Raw genomic sequence first — 20570 nt, 5'->3', positions numbered from 1 at the left:
ATCCATAAATGCTACATACACATCCATTTGTTTTTCTAAGTATTTCTCACATACATTTTTCAAAGCAAACACCTGATCCACACATCCTCTACCACTTCTGAAATCACACTTCTGTTCCCCAGTCTGATGCTCTGTACATGCTTTCACCCTCTCAATCAATACCCTCCCATATAATTTCCCAGGAATACTCAACAAACTTATACCTCTGTAATTTGAACACTCATCTTTATCCCCTTTGCCTTTGTACAATGGCACTATGCATGCATTCCGCCAATCCTCAGGCGCTTCACCATGAACATTGAATATTCTTACCAACCAGTCAACAGCACAGTCACCCCCCTTTTTAATAAATTCCACTGCAGTACCATCCAAACCCGCTGCCTTGCTGGCTTTCATCTTCCGCAAAGCTTTCACTACCTTTTCTCTTTTTACCAAACCATTCTCCCTGACCCTCTCACTTCGCACACCACTTGGACCAAAACACCCTATATCTGCCACTCTGTCATCAAACACATTCAACAAACCTTCAAAATACATTATATTTGTTATGATTATTTATGATTGTTTAATTGATAGTCCCTTCTTGTAGTATCGCCTCCTGATGTAGGAACAGAAGCAGACAAGTGACGATTTATCCTTGAGGACTCACTAATCTGTTCTTGAAAATATCTTCCTAAGACAGAAAAAGATTTAAAGGCTTTAAAAATGAATTTTGAAGTTCTTATTTTTTCTCCTTTCACAGTTAGTCATGTGTACATTTTTTGCTTCTGTTCTACTGATTGTCCAGTTCAGTCTCTCCAAGTTCAATGAAGAATTACAGTCCTTATAGCTCACATGTGGTTATGATATATGATAAAGTCTTCTTAACAGAACCTTTTTTTATCGTTATTAGTATTATCCAGTACATTGTTATCATCAGCCTTATGACATATGCTCATTACTACTACATTTGTTTGATATGCTAATATTTTGATTTTTGCTATGAGTTTTTTTATATGTTGTAATGAATTTTGATAACAAGTTCTCGGTGTTTTGCTGTTCATTCTGTCAACCTAATGAGTGCTATATTTTTCTTGTGTTACCCTTACCCATATTTTTGGTTTTGATCTTCTAGAATCCTGTTGCTGAGTCACCCGAGAATCCCCAGGTATGTATCCTAATAACACTGTTCTTCATATAATCATATACAGTATTTATGTTCCCTGTCAAAATTATGATAGTCTTCCATTCAAAGATAGGTTGAATGACATGGTTTGTGGAAGACCAAGATCAACTGTGGACATGGGACTAAGTCAGGTGTTGTTAGAAAGCAAGATTAAGTTGGATCCCTAATATTTAAAAAGAAGAATAAACAAAAGCCTCAGCCTATTGTTGAAGATTTTTTCATGATTTCTGTGTAGTCTTCTTTACATTCACTGTTGTACATGGATGATGATCAGTCATACTTAAATCACTGGGCTGTATTTACAGAAAAGAAGTTATTCATATTACTGATTTTTTTCTTGTTATTAATGCTCCTCCAATTTCAATCTCTGGTATGCTTTTTATGCGTTCCTTAACATATGTGACAGCCAAAATTGCTCTAGTTTAAACAGACAGTACCAATGTATCCTTTACTGGTTATGGATCTGTTTTTCTGTTGTGCCCTGTTTGTAGACTTAGTAGTTTGGCTTGGGACTATTAACCCTCAGACCCTCAGATATTAGTATTTTAGATAGTAATGATGTTAGTTTCCTTTTTCTTTCATGTAATTTTTTTCTAGAATATTTAATTAATGGATACATCTAGTAGGGTGGCAGGTGCACACCAAGGAATTGGATTTGTTTACCAGTTACCATCATGTAGGACTGGACATAGGGATGCCACTTCCATAAAGTTTATTTCCATAAAAGGTGCATGTTTTTGTGCACTTGATCCAATCCATGTAGATGGAAATGTAATTACTGATGATACATAAATGGCATGTTCAAAATTGTAACCAACTTGGATCGTGCATTTCTAGGGTTGCCTGCTTTTTTTTAACTTGCCCTGACAAGGTAGTTGCTATGATTCTCACTGTTTAAATGTGTGGGGGGTAAAGCTTTATTCATGAATCATGTGTCATATTTTCGTAAATACTGCCCCTGTAATGACTTCCAAAAAGCATGCAAGTGATTGCTAAATGTAAAGAGGAAGCATATTGCATTTACCATGATGAATAGAGTACAGATATTCCAGAAATTTGATAAGGATGTTTCACTGCATCACTTGTCTGAGTCTTATGGTGTGGGAAATGACTATATATTATTTCAAGAGGCAGTTAGAAAAACTGCTATACTTCAACACTGAGAGGTAATCTAATAATGGTGTTGCTGTACCAGTTTGTTTCTAAGGAAAATGTTTTGTAGTTTTAAGGGAAATATTCATCTGTGTTCATATGAGATAATTGGGAGCAAAGTTGTATTGTTGTACTGTGAAGGATTAGGGTTGAAAAATTATTTAGAAATGTTTGAAAAGTTAGTTTTAAAGGCATGGAATTTGGGAATGATAGCTTATGATGTGCTCCAGTCATTAAGAGTGAAAAATGTGAGAGCTTCAGTGACCCCTACCATAACATGTTTGGGATGATTTTTGCCATTCTCAATGGTGTATTTTGAAAGTAAAGTAGAGGATGTTATGGAAAGACCAGTTTGGAGATGGAAGGATGAAGTGTAAAAGATTTTGAGTGATCAGGGCCTGAACATGCAGGAGGATGAAAGGCATTCATGAGATAGAGTGCTGTCATAGGACTGAACCAGGACATTTAAAGCCTTTGGGTTAAATCATGGAAAGGTTTGTAGGGCCTGGTTGTGGATAGGAAGCTTTGGTTTTGGTACATTACACATGAGAGCTAGAGAATGGATGTGAGCGGGTTCCTGGTGCTATTTTACTAATGTGGGAAACAGCAGTCAAGTATGAAAAATAAAGAAAGGTAAAGTTTATGGTTAGGAGACAGGTGAAACAGAAAGAATTGTGGTAGATTGGAGTCAAAGTTTATGTCTTATGACATCAGTGTTTGGAGAGACTCAGTGTCCATGAGGCATGTAATAGTTGTTTTGGTGTTGCAGTAAGCAGAATCATGAGTGAAGTTGCGGTTAGGGATTTGAAAAGGATAAATGAAACTATCATTAGACAATCTAGTCTCAGAAATAAGTAGGATTTTAGAAGCACTAGTGAGTTAGATGGTGATCAACAGGTGGAAGTTTGATAGCAAGGCAGCAACCTCTCATCCATTGATTGAAAATGAGAAATTCATCTTGCCCCAGGATGCTAGGAAGTAGGGCCATAGGCTTGCTGGAGTTCTCAGTTTTTTTAGTAGTATATAATGAGAAAAGAGAGAGCAAGGGAAGGAATATGAACATAGGAAGTAAAGATGAGTTTGATATGTGTATGTAGAAACTAACCCCGTTGTTTAGCAGTGATGAAACAGAAAGAAAGACCAGCAGCACTGTAACAGAGCATACAGTAATGCCATTGCTATGCACTGTACTGCATATATCTGCAGGCTGTTTAGAGTGCACGTAGCCTCTCAGGGTGCTATCTTTGTGACTGTTTTGCTGTGATTCTGCCTCTTTCTTTCAACAAAAGGTCACATTGTTGGGTTTCTTCTTTTTAGATTTGCATCATTTGAAGTGTATTGAAATTTACATGCTGACTCTATTTATTTATTTATTTTTTATTATACTTTGTCACTGTCTCCCGCGTTAGCGAGGTAGCTCAAGGAAACAGATGAAAAAATGGCCCAACTCACCCACATACACATGTATATACATACACGTCCACACATGCACATATACATACCTATACATCTCACCGTATACATATATATACACACACACAGACATATACTTATATACACATGTACCTAATTCATACTATTCTGCCCTTATTCATTCTCATCACCACCCTGCCACACATGAAATGACAACCCCCTCCCCCCACATTTGGACGAGGTAGTACTAGGAAAAGACAACAAAGGCCACATTTGTTCACACTCAGTCTCAAGCTGTCATGTATAATGCACCGAAACCACAGCTCCCTTTCCACATCCAGGCCCCACAGAACTTTCCATGGTTTACCCCAGACGCTTCACATGCCCTGGTTCAATCCATTGAGAGTACGTCAACCCCGGTATACCACATCGTTCCAATTCACTCTATTCCTTGCACGCCTTTCACCCTCCTGCATGTTCAGGCCCCGATCGCTCAAAATCTTTTTCACTCCATCTTTCCACCTCCAATTTGGTCTCCCAGTTCTCCTCATTCCCTCCACTTCTGATGCATTTATCCTCTTTGTCAATCTTTCCTCACTCATTCTCTCCATGTGACCAAACCATTTCAAAACACCCTCTTCTGCTCTCTCAACCACACTCTTTTTATTACCACACATCTCTCTTACCCTTTCATTACTTACTTGATCAAACCACCTCACACTGCATAATATCCTCAAACATCTCATTTCCAGCACATCCACCCTCCTCCCACAACTCTATCTATATCCCACGCCTCACAACCATATAACATTGTAGGAACCACTGTTCCTTCAAAAATACCCATTTTTGCTTTCCAAGATAACGTTCTCGACTTTTACACATTTTTCAATGCTCCCAGAACTTTCGCCCCTTCCCCCACCGTATGATTCACTTCCACTTCCATGGTTCCATCCACTGCCAAATCCACTCCCAGACATCTAAAACACATCACTTCCTCCAGTTTTTCTCCATTCAAACTTACCTCCCAATTGACTTGTCCCTCAACCCTACTGTACCTAATAACCTTGCTCTTATTCACATTTACTCTCAACTTTCTTCTCTCACACACTTTACCAAACTCAGTCACCAGCTTCTGCAGTTTCTCACCCGAATCAGCCACCAGCGCTGTATCATCAGTGAACAACAACTGACTCACTTCCCAAGCTCTCTCATCCACAACAGACTGCATACTTGCCCCTCTTTCCAAAGTTCTTGCATGCACCTCCCTAACAACCCCATCCATAAACAAATTAAACAACCATGGAGACATCACACACCCCTGCCACAAACCAACATTCACTGAGAACCAATCACTTTCCTCTCTTCCTACTTGTACACATGCCTTACATCCTCGGTAAAAACTTTTCACTGCTTCTAACAACTTGCCTCTCACACCATATATTCTTAATACCTTCCACAGAGCATCTCTATCAACTCAATCATATACCTTCTCCAGATCCATAAATGCTACATACAAATCCATTTGCTTTTCTAAGTATTTCTCACATGCATTCTTCAAAGCAAACACCTGATCCACACATCCTCTACCACTTCTGAAATCACACTGCTCTTCCCCAGTCTGATGCTCTGTACATGCCTTCATCCTCTCAGTCAATACCCTCCCAGATAATTTCCCAGGAATATTCAACAAACTTATACCTCTGTAATTTGAGCACTCACTTTTATCCCCTTTGCCTTTGTATAATGGCACTCTGCTGTTATTATATTATGGGGTTATACAGATAAACATAACACCTTTCGCCCTTTAGTTTAAGCAATTTTAGTATCGATGTGTTAGTGTGATGAAGTAGTGAGGAATGTAACCTTGAATAACTACATGTAATTACTATATATAAAGTTTGATATGAGTAATTAATCCATGGCTGACTGACAGTAATGAATCATTTGATAATTTGCATTGTTATTTTGAGAAAGGAAAGTAAGGTGCTTTTATCTTCTAAGAAACATTTTGATGTATGAAGTGTAAGTTTTTGCTCCAGTAAGGACTTGACAGTTTCTTCCTCACACATTGGAGACATGAAATGAAATTTTCATTACCATTTTTATTTTGTTATTATTCTGTCAGCTTATGAAAAGTTAAAATGACAGAAGTTACTTTCATTTTTGTGTATGAAAGAGGAAGAGTGAGAGCAATGTCTTATCCTGGTACTTGTGTTGGACACATGACAGTGTAATCTAAGAAATATAGCTGGCATGACAAAAAAAAACACTTGGCAGCATCTGCCAGACTATTGATAGTTGGGGATTGCTATATTTCAGAATGACAGATAAATCTTTGTCAAATATAGTAAATTATTTCACAAGTGGTGGAGGATGTGTGGATCAAGTGTTTGCTTTGAAGAATGTATGTGAGAAATACTTAGAAAAACAAAGGGATTCATATGTAGCATTTATGGATCTGGAGAAGGTATATGATAGAGTTGATAGAGATGCTGTGTGAAAGGTATTAAGATTATATGGTGTGGGAGGTAAGTTGCAAGAAGCAGTGAAAAGTTTTTATTGAGGATGTAAGGCATGTGTACGAGTAGGAAGAGAGGAAAGTGATTGGTTCCTAGTGAATGCTGGTTTGTGGCAGGGGTGTGTGATGTCTCCATGGTTATTTAATTTGTTTATGGATGGGGTTGTTAGGGAGGTAAATGCAAGAGTTTAAGAGTTTGGGAAAGAGGGGCAAGTAAGCAGTCTGTTGTGAATGAGAGGGCTTGGGAAGTGAGTCAGTTGTTGTTCGCTGATGATATAGCACTGGTGGCTGATTTGGGTAAGAAACTGCAGAAGCTGGTGATTGAATTTGGTAAAGTGTGTGAAAGAAGAAAGTTGAGAGTAAATGTGAATAAGAGCAAGGTTTATTAGGTTCAGTAGGGTTAAGGGAGAAGTTAATTGGGAAGTAAATGGAGAAAAACTGGAGGAAGTGAAGTGTTTTAGATATCTGGGAGTGGATTTGGCAGTGGATGGAATCATGGAAGTGGAAGTGAGTCACAGTGTGGGGGAGGGGGCAAAGGTTCTGGGAGCATTGAAGAATGTGTGGAAGGCGAGAGTGTTATCAAGGAGAGCAAAAATGGGTATGTTTAAAAGAATAATGGTTCCAACAATGTTACATGGTTGCGAGGCGTGGGCTATAGATAGGGTTGTGCGGAGGAGGGTGGATGTGTTGGAAATGAGATGTTTGAGGACAGTATGTGGTGTGAGGTGGTTTGATTGAGTAAGTAATGAAAGGGTAAGAGAGATGTGTGGTAATATAAAGAGTGTGGTTGAGAGAGCAGAAGAGGGTGTATTGAAATGGTTTGGTCACATGGAGAGAATGAGTGAGGATAGATTGACAAAGAGGATATATGTTTCAGAGATAGAGGGAACGAGGAGAATTGAAAGACCAAATTGGAGGTGGAAGGATGGAGTGAAAAAGGTTTTGAACAATCAGGGTCTGAACAGTAGAGTGAATTGGAACGGTGTGGTGTCTGGGGTCGATGTGCTATCAGTGGCTTGAACCAGGGCATGTGAAGCGTTTGGGGTAAACCATGGAAAGTTTTGTGGGGCCTGGATGTGGAAAGGGAGCTGTGGTTTTGGTACATTACACATGACAGCTGGAGACTGAGTGTGAAAGAATGTGGCCTTTGTTGTCTTTTCCTAGTGTTACCTCACACGTGCATAGGGGGAAGGGGTGCCATTTCATGTGTGGTGGGGTGGCAATTGGAATGGATAAAGATAGCAAGTATGAATATGCACTTGTGTATTTATGTATATGTTTGTGTATGTATATGTATGTATACGTTAAAATGTATAAGTATGTACATGTGCGTGTGTGGGCGTGTATGTATATACATGTGTAGGTGGGTGGGTTGGGCCATTCGTTCGTCTGTTTCCTTGCACTACCTCGCTAATACGGGAGACAGTGACAAAGTATGATAAGAAATAGATAGTTTTTATCAGGCAATTTGTGGAAAATATTTAATGCCAAACAAAGCTCTGACATTACTGTTAGTTTAGAATCTGTGTTTGCTTGTGGAAGCTTGTGTTTGAGTTGATAATGGTAGAATGGTCCTTAAATTTGTGAACTGTGTGAATTTGTGTCATGTGAGAATGATACTTAGGAATAGGGTTTCATGATTAAGAGAAACAGCAGTTAGTGTATGTAAGAGGGTGTTTTTCAGACATGTTCAGAGTGTACACCTGACTTAGTTACTGATGTCAGTCACATCATTGCTGACTTTGGTCTGTTTAAGCAGATTATAGTGCTTTGGGCTAGTATGGTAATTGATAATTTAAGTTTATTATGCAAGCCAGTTACAGACCTATGAAAAACTTAATGTCTGTTTCATCTTTTCTTTTCTTTTAAACTATTCGCCATTTCCCGCGTTAGCGAGGTAGCGTTAAGAACAGAGGACTGGGCCTTTGTGGAATATCCTCACCTGGCCCCCCTCTGTTCCTTCTTTTGGGAAAAAAAAAAAAAAAGAATAAGAATCTGGGTAATACCACATGGTCAATGATGTAGGCACCCTCATGGTATGGTCAGCTTTGAGCTTGGTCCTTCATTTTTGTTGTAAATGTTCTCCCAGATTCATGTTTATCTCATTATCTTTGCATCCAGTAAAAAAAAGAGAAAAAAGTGCATGAAGCCATGTATAGATATAGATTTGAGACTTGCATTGTAGCCTTTTGTATTATTATAAGTGATGTGCTGTACAAAGTATTACAGAGTTAGGAAAGTACACTAGCCTTTTTGATCACATGAATAGGAGGAACATGGGTAAACATACTTCATTCACATGATTGTTTTGTTTGTATGAATAATGTTAGTTTGAGGAATTTATTGCATATTTTGTTCATGCTTTATAATGTGACCAGCAGGAATTGGAACGACTGACTCAAGTTGCCGCGGCAGCCTTCCGAAGTGGCACTGAGTCTGTAGAACTCCTCAAGAAACAAGTTGCTGCTCAGCGTAGGGAGCTTGAGGAGGTTAAGTCGAACCATGGGTGAGTAATGATAATGATTGTATGGGGAAGAATGGATGATATTAAAATGAATATAGTCTGGTGTAAGGTAGTGATTTGGTAGGTCCTTGTTGCCTGATGAATAATAGTCTGGTGTAAGGTAGTGATTTGGTAGGTCCTTGTTGCCGTGGAAGTACTTATGATGAGAAAACATGTACGGAACGTGTGAAAAGTTTCCTCTTACAGAGAAAGCCAATTATCAAGGGAGATCGGGAAGAGAACCCTCCTTTTTTCAAATCCTACATAGTAATATTCTGGTAATGCAAAGATAGGATGGATCAAACATAGCTTTAGGTATGATTTTGTTTGCTGCTAGGTTGTGTGGGTTGAGGATAATGATTGTATGGTAATAATTTTTTAGTTAAGGACTGGTATTTGGAGAAAAGCTACAGTAGAGGAATTTCATAGTGTAATAGTAAAGAGTTATGGCTGTAAAGAGTGTTTAAGTAGTTTCCTTGGAGTATGTTGGGAGAAGGTGGCTATTGTGGTTTTTGAAATAGGTGGATGATGTGATTTTTATATGTGGAGTTGACACAAGAGCCATGAATACTGATCAGATACACTTAAGTTGCAACATAGAGACTGGAAGAACAGGTTGTGGGAGTCTTTGTAAAATGCACTTGTAAGCATGAGCGGTTTAGCTGCTATTATAACATTGTGATTTTTTTTATGAATAGAGACAGACTGGACAGTGTACAAGGGTAGTTGTGGGAGAGATGTTAATGTGAGTGAATGTCCTGTGATTTTCATTTGTTGAGAGATTTTAGTGCTTCGAGACAGTAAGGACAGAGAGGAGTACCTCTTGTGAAAAGGGAGAGATATAAGTGGTTTAGCAGTGATTGCATCAAAAGGTTTTGGAGATTCAACATTGGAGAGGTTATTTTATATGAGCCGTGGAAATAGAATACAGTAATAATTGTTTATTTCAAATAACTATTTTCTGCAATGTTTTGGGATGGAGACAGTAGATTTTGTAGAGGTATTTCCTATTCATATTTCAAATTTTGATGTTTCAGAAAGGAGGTTGGGGAGCTGAAAGCCCTATTGGAGCTGAAGCGGAGAACGAGAGGTAGTGGGGGTGGTGGTAGTGGTGTAAGATTAGGAATGCCCTTAGAGGAAGCAGCAGAATTTGAGTATCTCAAGAATGTCCTCTACCAGTATATGCTAGGCAAAGAAACACAGGTGAGTCCAATGTAGCTTGTATTCTGAGACCGAGTTGTGGTTTCTGGCACTTCAAAAAACTGCTAATATATGATTAACTTAAAAGTAGGATTGATTTTCCTTTTCTTGTTGCTATATGATAGACAAAACTTAGATGAAAACTTCATACCATTGTATATGAGATAGCATACATGATGAAAATATAGGAATTATTAGTGGGAGATGTGTGTTTTTCGGTGAAAGTATTGCAGTGATAGATAATGCTGCAATGTCTTATAATTGGGAATGTTCTGCATTTGTGACCAGTAACTGCTAAAATTTACCTACTAGTGATTAGGATGCAGTACAGACTCAACAGTCAGTTGGCCCATCTGTGTAACTGTATGGATTTAATTGTTCATACATAATATGTGCAATCAGTTGTTGTATTAGAGATTGACTGAATAGTTGCAGAGGTAGGGAAAGTGAGCATGAATGGAATGGATGTAGCCATGAGCATTGTGATAAGTGCTAGTTTGGGCGCATGTATGAAGATAGGCCTTGAAGACCATGTCATATCATGGTCTACGTATAAGAGACAGTGTAATTGATATGCTGTCTGATGACATATCAATTATTGTTATAAACACTTTTATTGTTAGTGATCTTGAATTATAAATTGAAGACACTTAGAGATGTTTGTGAGTATTAACCGTAATCAGATATTTTCTCTGTCAACAGACATTAAGCAAAGTTCTATGTGCTGTAGTGAAGTTCGATAGCAATCAGCAACAGGAAATCCTTGAGCATGAAGAACAACGTAGAAGTCTGGTGAGTGGTCGCAGAAGCATGTGGCTAAGAGTAACTAAAGGAAATTGGGTTGGTGAGACTCATGGGGGGGAAGAAGCAGAGGATGCAAATGTTGCCATTCATAGTGTTGGTGACAAGGGCAATTTTCATACCTTTCCCCTTTGTGGAACTCCTGAAACGAGATTTCAGCAATAATTTGATGGTTCTTGATTCTAAGAATAGACTCTGAAGTTTTATATATTACTTGAGCTGTTTCAACATTTTTTGTTGTTGTTGTAAAGCACGTTTAGAGACAGCTGTATAGTGAATTCTGTAATTTAGACATAATTCACTTTTATGTACTTGTAGGTTATTAACTTTTTTCAAAGGAAGAGTCGTAGCAGAATACCAACAGTGTTTGTAATCCTGGTACGTTCATCCATACCCAGAGGTGCTATGATCATGATGTTATCTTTCTTCTTTGCAGCTGGATAATTTGTTCAGGATTAAGAGCTCCTTTTTTCATTCAGTTTGTCACCTTTTCCACAGTTATGTTGCTTCTTATAGTAAGCAAAGTATTATAATACAAATATTTGTAGTTTTTTATTTCAGAATTTTGAATTACTGCTTTTGATAGTGAAAGGAGATGGGATCACACTATAACACTCATTTACCATTCTGAGGAATGATGTTCAGACCTATAGAATGGTAGAGTTGTCAATATGTTATTGGCTCTTTTATGCTCAAAATTGGTCACCTGTCATGTTGAGGTCTGAACTTTGTAAAACCTCACTTGAAAGGAAACATCTTTGCATGGAGGTGGTCACTCATGCTAATGTCTCAGACTGACCGACACCTTATGTAAACCAGTAGCATGAACGTGGAAGTTTGACACTCTAGCTGAAGGAAATAATGGAACTTGTTAGTTTCAGCAATTAAGGAATCCATAAATCACTTCAAGAACCAAAAAAAGCTCTTGCCCTCATGCAATTGATCCTTGGACATCCTGTTAAAAAGTAAAAGTTGATTAGGAGGATATAACAAAGAGGGAGTAACAACATGGGTGAGAGAAATGTTTCAGTGGATGAACTGCCAGGGTATGCAGAAACTTTGCTTCATATAGGAGATTCTGCTTGAACCTATCTCCTATGTAGTAGAAGAAAAAAGAGAATACAAACTGCATAGTTAGGTTGATAAGATAGAGAGTATTGTGGATGCAGAAAGCTTCAACTTCCTGATGGGTAAGTTACATTTGACAGATGTAGATGAATTCATAAGTAAACGTATGTGAGTAGGAGAGATGGTCAAAGGGCATTATTGGATTATGTGTTAATTGATAGGCTTGTAAAAGAGAGACTGGATGTTAATGTCCTGAAGGTCAGCTGGAGGGATGTCTGATCACTATCTTGTGGAGGCAAGGGTGAAGATTTGTAGAGGTTTTTGAAAAAAGAAGAGAGACTGTTGGGTAGAAGAGTGGTGAGAGTAAGTGAACTTGGAAAGGAGACTTGTGTTAGGAAGTACCAAGAGAGATTGAGTGTAGAATGGCAAAAGGTAAGAGCAAATTATGTAAGAGGAGTGGGATGTATTTAAGATAGATATATTATTATTACAAAGTATAATAAAAAAAAAAATATTATTATTATTATTTATTTATTTATATTTATTTTGCTTTGTCGCTGTCTCCCGCATTTGCGAGGTAGCGTAAGGAAACAGAAGAAAGAAATGGCCCAACCCACCCCCATACACATGTATATACACACACGTCCACACACGCAAATATATATACCTATACATCTCAATGTACACATATATATACACACACAGACACATACATATATACCCATGCACACAATTCACACTGTCTGCCTTTATTCATTCCCATCGCCACCTTGCCACACATGGAATACCATCCCCCTCTCCCCTCATGTGTGCGAGGTAGTGCTAGGAAAAGATAACAAAGACCCCATTCGTTCACACTCAGTCTCCAGCTGTCATGCAATAATGCCCGAAACCACAGCTCCCTTTCCACATCCAGGCCCCACACAACTTTCCATGGTTTACCCCAGACGCTTCACATGCCCTGATTCAGTCCACTGACAGCACGTCAACCCCAGTATACCACATCGATCCAATTCACTCTATTCCTTGCCCGCCTTTCACCCTCCTGCATGTTCAGGCCCCGATCACTCAAAATCTTTTTCACTCCATCTTTCCACCTCCAGTTTGGTCTCCCACTTCTCCTCGTTCCCTCCACCTCCGACACATATATCCTCTTGGTCAATCTTTCCTCACTCATTCTCTCCATGTGCCCAAACCATTTCAAAACACCCACTTCTGCTCTCTCAACCACGCTCTTTTTATTTCCACACATCTCTCTTACCCTTACATTACTTACTCGATCAAACCACCTAACACAACACATTGTCCTCAAACATCTCATTTTCAGCACATCCACCCTCCTGCGCACAACTCTATCCATAGCCCATGCCTCGCAACCATACAACATTGTTGGAACCACTATTCCTTCAAACATACCCATTTTTGCTTTCTAAGATAACATTCTCAACTTCCACACATTCTACAATGCTCCCAGGATTTTCGCCCCCTCCCCCACCCTATGATTCACTTCCGCTTCCATGGTTCCATCCGCTGCCAGATCCACTCCCAGATATCTAAAACACTTTACTTCCTCCAGTTTTTCTCCATTCAAACTTAATTATTATTATTATTATTATTATTATTATTGATAGTAGTAGTAGTAGTAGTATTATCCCTAATAGCTGTTTTCTTGCATCAGTGAGGTTGTGCCAGGAAACAGATGAAGAATGGCCCATCCACGAATGTGACAGTTTTTGTCTGTTTTTCTGGCTCTATCTTGCTAAAGCAGAGGGGTAGCAATGCTGTTTCCTGTGAAACGGGGTAATGACAATAATGGATGAAGGCAAGCAAGTATAGATAAGTACATGTGTATATATGTATATGTCTGTGTATGTATATGTTGATATTTATATGCATGTATATATGCTTGTATGAGCGTTTATGTATATATATATGTGTAGATGAGTGGGTGGGTCATTCTTTGTCTGTTTCCTGGCACTACCCTGCTGACATGGGAAATGGCAATCAGGTATAATAGATATAAATGAATAATATATATTTATATATATATTGCAGAAGATGAAAGCCGGCAAGGCAGCGGGTTTGGATGGTATTGCAGTGGAATTTATTAAAAAAGGAGGTGACTGTATTGTTGACTGGTTGGTAAGGTTATTTAATGTATGTATGACTCATGGTGAGGTGCCTGAGGACTGGTGGAATGCTTGCATAGTTCCATTGTACAAAGGCAAAGGGGATAAAAGTGAGTGCTCAAATTACAGAGGTATAAGTTTGTTGAGTATTCCTGGGAAATTATATGGGAGGGTATTGATTGAGAGGGTGAAGGCATGCACAGAGCATCAGATTAGGGAAGAGCAGTGTGGTTTCAGAAATGGTAGAGGGTGTGTGGACCAGGTGTTTGCTTTGAAAAATATATGTGAGAAATACTTGGAAAAGCAAATGGATTTGTATGTGGCATTTATGTATCTGGAGAAGGCATATGATAAAGTTGATAGAGATGCTCTTTTGAAGGTATTAGAAATATATGGTGTAGGTGGGAAGTTGTTAGAAGCAGTGAAAAGTTTCTATCGAGGATGTAAGGCATGTGTACGTGTAGGAAGAGAGGAAAGTGATTGGTTTGTCATTGAATGTAGGTTTGCAGCAGGGATGTGTGATGTCTCCATGGTTGTTTAATTTGTTTATGGATGGGGTTGTTAGGGAGGTGAATGCAAGAGGTTTGGAGAGAGGGGCAAGTATGCAGTCTGTTGTGGATGAGAGAGCTTGGGAAGTGAGTCAGTTGTTGTTCGCTGATGACACAGTGCTAGTGGCTGATTCATGTGAGAAACTGCAGAAGCTGGTGACTGAGTTTGGTAAAGTGTGTGAAAAAAGAAAGCTGAGAGTAAATGTGAATAGGAGCAAGGTTATTAGGTACAGTAGGGTTGAGGGACAAGTCAATTGGGAGGTAAGTTTGAATGGAGAAAAACTGGAGGAAGTGAAATGTTTTAGATATCTGGGAGTGGATTTGGCAGCGGATGGAACCATGGAAGCGGAAGTGAATCATGGGGGAGGGGGCAAAAGTTCTGGGAGCGTTGAAAAATGTGTGGAAGTTGAGAATGTTATCTTAGAAAGCAAAAATGGGTATGTTTGAAGGAATAGTGGTTCCAACAATGTTATATGGTTGCGAGGTGTGGGCTATAGATAGAGTTGTGCTGAGGAGGGTGGATGTGCTGGAAATGAGATGTTTGAGGACAATATGTGGTGCGAGGTGGTTTGATTGAGTAAGTAATGAAAGGATAAGATAGAGGTGTGGTAATAAAAAGAGTGTGGTTGAGAGAGCAGAAGAGGGTGTTTTGAAATGGTTTGGTCACATGGAAAGAATGAGTGAGGAAACATTGACAAAGAGGATATATGTGTCAGAGGTGGAGGGAACGAGAAATGGGAGACCAAATTGAAGGTAGAAAGATGGAGTGAAAAAGATTTTGAGTGATCAGGGCCTGAACATGCAGGAGGGTGAAAGGCGTGCAAGGAATAGAGTGAATTGGAATGATGTGTGTATATATATGTATACGTTGAGATGTATAGGTGTGTATATTTGCGTGTGTGGACGTGTATGTGGGTGGGTTGGGCCATTCTTTCGTCTGTTTCCTTGCACTACCTCGCTAACACGGGAGACAGCGACAAAGTATAATGAATATTTTTATTTTTTATTATGCTTTGTCACTGTCTCCCGCATTAGCGAGGTAGCGCAAGGAAACAGACAAAAGAATGGCCCAACCCACCCACATACACATGTATATACATACACATCCACACATGCACATATACTTACCTATACATCTCAACGTATACATATATATACACACACAGACATATCCATATATACACATGTACATAATTCATACTTGCTGCCTTTGTTCATTCCCATCACCACCCCGCCACACATGAAATGACATCCCCTCTCCCACAAGCGCGCGAGGTAGTGCTAGGAAAAGACAACAAAGGCCACATTCGTTCACACTCAATCTCTAGCTGTCATGTATAATGCACCGAAACCACAGCTCCCTTTCCACATCCAGGCCCCAGAAAACTTTTCATGGTTTACCCCTGACACGTCACATTACCTGGTTCAATCCATTGACAGCAAGTTGACCCCGGTATACCACATCATTCCAATTCACTCTATTCCTTGCACGCCTTTCACCCTCCTGCATGTTCTGGCCCCGATCGCTCAAAATATATATATGGGGGTATTTGCTGTCAGTGCGCTCAACCAATTCATGTGAAGCTGTCAAGGTAAACAATGGAATAGTGGAATAGATGATGGGGCTTGGCTGTGGATGGTAGGTTTTGCTTACATTTAGTTATTCAGTTACACCATGAGAGTGGATATATGCAAATGAGGCCTTAGTTCATTTGTTCCTGACACAACCTTGTGAAGGCAGGAGAAGCACTTGGGTATGAGGAAAAAAAATTGCTAGCCACCTTTGCGCCTTCCTGCCTAAGCTGAGGTAGCTCCAAAAAGAGATCCCTAAGTCTTTGAGGGAAAACCTTCATTTGGTTTTATCTTGTCTTCTCCCATTTAGGAATTTAGAATAGGTCTCCCTTTTAGGAATTGAGAATAGGAGATTTTCAGCCCTTCATTCTGCTTTTTTTTTAGTCACCTTCAGTCACTTGACAGGAGACATGGGACATGGATGGTGTTCTCTCTAGTATCCCAGAGAACAAGGGACAGAGAATACTACCCATGTATCTCCATTGTGTTGCAAAAGATGAGTGAAAAGGGCTGGAATATTCAGAGGGCTTGAAATCATTCCCTTCTTTATCTCTGCTTTTTAGGAGAAAGAGAAGAGTAAGGCAAGCAAGGATTTTTTTGGCAGGCTTAGTTGTTTATAAAGTTAAGTACATATTAAGGAAAGACAGTTTTTGTTTAAGGAGGAGGACAGATTTGATTTTTTTGGTTTAAAGGAATAAAAATGTTGATGAACATTTCAGGATATAACGAGTTATCATCATACTCTTTCAATATCAACTCTTTAAGGATGTGTATGTCATAAAGTTTAAGTATTCCTCATTCATAAATATGATTATGTCATCTAGAAAGTATAGCAATAATGTCATAATAAACTAAACTAAATGAAGAGCACTAATTATCTTCAACTCTGGGCAATCCATCCCAAAGTGTACATATATGTTCTTGTATGAGATACTTCCTGATGTTTGGGTTGGTTGTTATCATCAGCTGGAGACAGAACCCAGCACGGTTCATCCCGAGCTTCTGGAGAAGGAAAGAATAGACCCATCCAAGGCCCTGTGATGTTACAGGCAAGCAAGCCTGCATAGCTTATGGCAGACTTGTGTAATTCAGTTAGATAACAGCATGTGTGTATTTCATCATAGCTTTTTGGTGATTGATAATATGGTTTTGTTATGATGTACTATAACCAGATGTTTTCTTTTATACTAACTTGTCTAAGATTTATTATTAACAATTACTATTTTATTTTATGAGTATTGCACGTTTTCAGTGAAACTTTTATCTTGGAATAGATTTTGGAACACTTCCATTACTGATATGGAGTTGCTCTTTGGCATATGTTCTCTGGCAACATTTGTGTGTTTCTGTACAGCGCTAAGATATAGCCGAGCTATTGCAAATAGAACACTAATATTTTTCATATTCAAATTCTGAATGAACTTCAGTTTTACAAATACTTGCCTTTTTTACATATATATTATTTACACAGAATAGCCTTTAGTTTATGATATACATCCTCATTTTTTTTTTTTTGCATTTCAGTATAATACTCTTCAGGGTGTTTCATAACAATGATGGCACAAAAAGTGAGTCAGTTGGTGCTCGCTGATGATTCAGCGCTGGTGGCTGATTTGTGTGAGAAACTGCAGAAATTGATGTCTTAGTTTGGTAAAGTGTGTGAAAGAAGAGAGTTAAGAGTAAATGTGAATAAGAGGAAGGTTATAAGGTTCAGTAGGGTTGAGGGACAAGTTAATTGGGTGGTAAGTTTGAATGGAGAAAAACTGGAGGAAGTGAAGTGTTTTAGAAATCTGGGAGTGGATTTAGCAGCAGATGGAACCATGGAAGTGAAAGTGAGTCACAGGGTGGGGGATGGGATGAAGGTTCTGGGAGCGTTGAAGAATGTGTGGAAGGCGAGAACGTTATCTCAAAGAGCAAAAATGGGTATGTTTGAAGGAATGGTGGTTCCAGCAATGTTATATGGTTGTGAGGCTTGGGCTATAGAAAGGGTTGTGCGGAGGAGGATGGGTGTGTTGGAAATGAGATGTTTGAGGATAATATGTGGTGTGAGGTGGTTTGATCAAGTAAGTAATGAAAGGGTAAGAGAGATGTGTGGTATTGAAAACAGTGTGATTGAGAGAGCAGAAGAGGGTGTTTTAAAATGGTTTGGTCACATGGAGAGAATGAGTGAGGAAAGATTGACAAAAAGGATATATGTGTCAAAGGTGAAGGGAACGAGGAGAAGTGGGAGACCAAATTAGAGGTGGAAGGATGGAGTGAAAAAGATTTTGAGCAATCAGGGCCTGAACGTATGGGAGGGTGAAAGGTGTGCAAGGAATAGAGTGAATTGGAATGATGTGGTATACCGGGGTCGACGTGCTGTCAATGGATTGAACCAGTGCATGTGAAGCATCTGTGATAAACCATGGAAAGTTTTGTGGGGCCTGGATGTGGAAAGGGAGCTGTGGTTTCGGTGCATTAAACATGACATCTAGAGACTAAGTGTGAACGAATGTGGCCTTTGTTGTCTTTTCCTAGTGCTACCTTGCATGTGCACACTGGGGGAGAGGGGTGCCATTTTCATGTGTGGTAGGGTGGCAATGGAAATGGATGAAGGCAGCAAGTAAGGATATGTACATGTGTATATATGTATATGTATGTGTATGTCTATGTATGTATACGTTGAAATGTATAGATATGTATATGTGCGTGTGTAGGTGTTTATGTATATACATGTGTATGTGGGTGGGTTGGGCCATTCTTTCATTTGTTTCTTTGCACTACCTCACTAACTTGGGAGACAGCGACTAAGTATAATAAAGATAAAAAATACACATTATTATTGGTATATTTGATCAATGTTTCCTGCATCAGCAAGGTAGTGCCTGGAAACAAACAAAGAATGGCCCATCCACTCATATACACACACACACACATATATATATATATTTTTTTTTTTTTGCCGCTGTCTCCCGCGTTTGCAAGGTATATATATATATATATTATTATTATTATTATTATACTTTGTCGCTGTCTCCCGCGTTTGCGAGGTAGCGCAAGGAAACAGACGAAAGAAATGGCCCAACCCCCCCCCCATACACATGTATATACATACGTCCACACACGCAAATATACATACCTACACAGCTTTCCATGGTTTACCCCAGACGCTTCACATGCCCTGATTCAATCCACTGACAGCACGTCAACCCCGGTATACCACATCGATCCAATTTACTCTATTCCTTGCCCTCCTTTCACCCTCCTGCATGTTCAGGCCCCGATCACACAAAATCTTTTTCACTCCATCTTTCCACCTACAATTTGGTCTCCCACTTCTCCTCGTTCCCTCCACCTCCGACACATATGTCCTCTTGGTCAATCTTTCCTCACTCATTCTCTCCATGTGCCCAAACCATTTCAAAACACCCCCTTCTGCTCTCTCAACCACGCTCTTTTTATTTCCACACATCTCTCTTACCCTTACATTACTTACTCGATCAAACCACCTCACTCTACACATTGTCCTCAAACATCTCATTTCCAGCACATCCACCCTCCTGCGCACAACTCTATTCATAGCCCATGCCTCGCAACCATACAACATTGTTGGAACCACTATTCCTTCAAACATACCCATTTTTGCTTTCCGAGATAATGTTCTCGACTTCCACACATTCTTCAAGGCTCCCAGGATTTTCGCCCCCTCCCCCACCCTATGATTCACTTCCGCTTCCATGGTTCCATCCGCTGCCAGATCCACTCCCAGATATCTAAAACACTTTACTTCCTCCAGTTTTTCTCCATTCAAATTTACCTCCCAATTGACTTGACCCTCAACCCTACTGTACCTAATAACCTTGCTCTTATTCACATTTACTCTTAACTTTCTTCTTTCACACACTTTACCAAACTCTGTCACCAGCTTCTGCAGTTTCTCACATGAATCAGCCACCAGCGCTGTATCATCAGCGAACAACAACTGACTCACTTCCCAAGCTCTCTCATCCCCAACAGACTTCATACTTGCCCCTCTTTCCAAAACTCTTGCATTCACCTCCCTAACAACCCCATCCATAAACAAATTAAACAACCATGGAGACATCACACACCCCTGCCGCAAACCTACATTCACTGAGAACCAATCACTTTCCTCTCTTCCTACACGTACACATGCCTTACATCCTCGATAAAAACTTTTCACTGCTTCTAACAACTTGCCTCCCACACCATATATTCTTAATACCTTCCACAGAGCATCTCTATCAACTCTATCATATGCCTTCTCCAGATCCATAAATGCTACATACAAATCCATTTGCTTTTCTAAGTATTTCTCACATACATTCTTCAAAGCAAACACCTGATCCACACATCCTGGATGTTTTGGCTCTGAGTGAAACGAAGCTCAAGGGTAAAGGGGAAGAGTGGTTTGGGAATGTCTTGGGAGTAAAGTCAGGGGTTAGTGAGAGGACAAGAGCAAGGGAAGGAGTAGCAGTACTCCTGAAACAGGAGTTGTGGG

At 39.5% G+C, this 20570-nt stretch overlaps 1 protein-coding gene across 13 annotated transcripts in view; it reads left to right on the top strand.

Moving 5' to 3' along the window:
• Positions 1-20570, top strand: part of LOC139767380 (uncharacterized) — a 136565-nt gene that overhangs the window by 103187 nt on the left and 12808 nt on the right. For 8 of the 13 annotated variants that reach the window (XM_071696714.1, XM_071696712.1, XM_071696709.1 and 5 more), the window contains 5 exons: positions 1115-1147; positions 8630-8754; positions 9789-9954; positions 10654-10743; positions 17036-17118. In XM_071696714.1, the coding sequence (XP_071552815.1) occupies positions 1115-1147; positions 8630-8754; positions 9789-9954; positions 10654-10743; positions 17036-17110 (489 nt within the window). In that variant the 3' untranslated portion in view covers positions 17111-17118. Of the gene's footprint in view, positions 1-1114; positions 1152-8629; positions 8755-9788; positions 9955-10653; positions 10744-17035; positions 17176-20570 lie in introns of those variants that run through there. The other 5 variants (XR_011717045.1, XM_071696706.1, XM_071696708.1 and 2 more) reach the window with 5 other exon arrangements.

The sequence above is a fragment of the Panulirus ornatus genome, chromosome 61 (assembly GCF_036320965.1).
Source record: "Panulirus ornatus isolate Po-2019 chromosome 61, ASM3632096v1, whole genome shotgun sequence".
Classification (NCBI taxonomy): domain Eukaryota; kingdom Metazoa; phylum Arthropoda; class Malacostraca; order Decapoda; family Palinuridae; genus Panulirus; species Panulirus ornatus.
The sequence above is the reverse complement of the archived record's forward strand: the minus strand, read 5'-3'. Positions and strand labels throughout refer to the sequence as shown.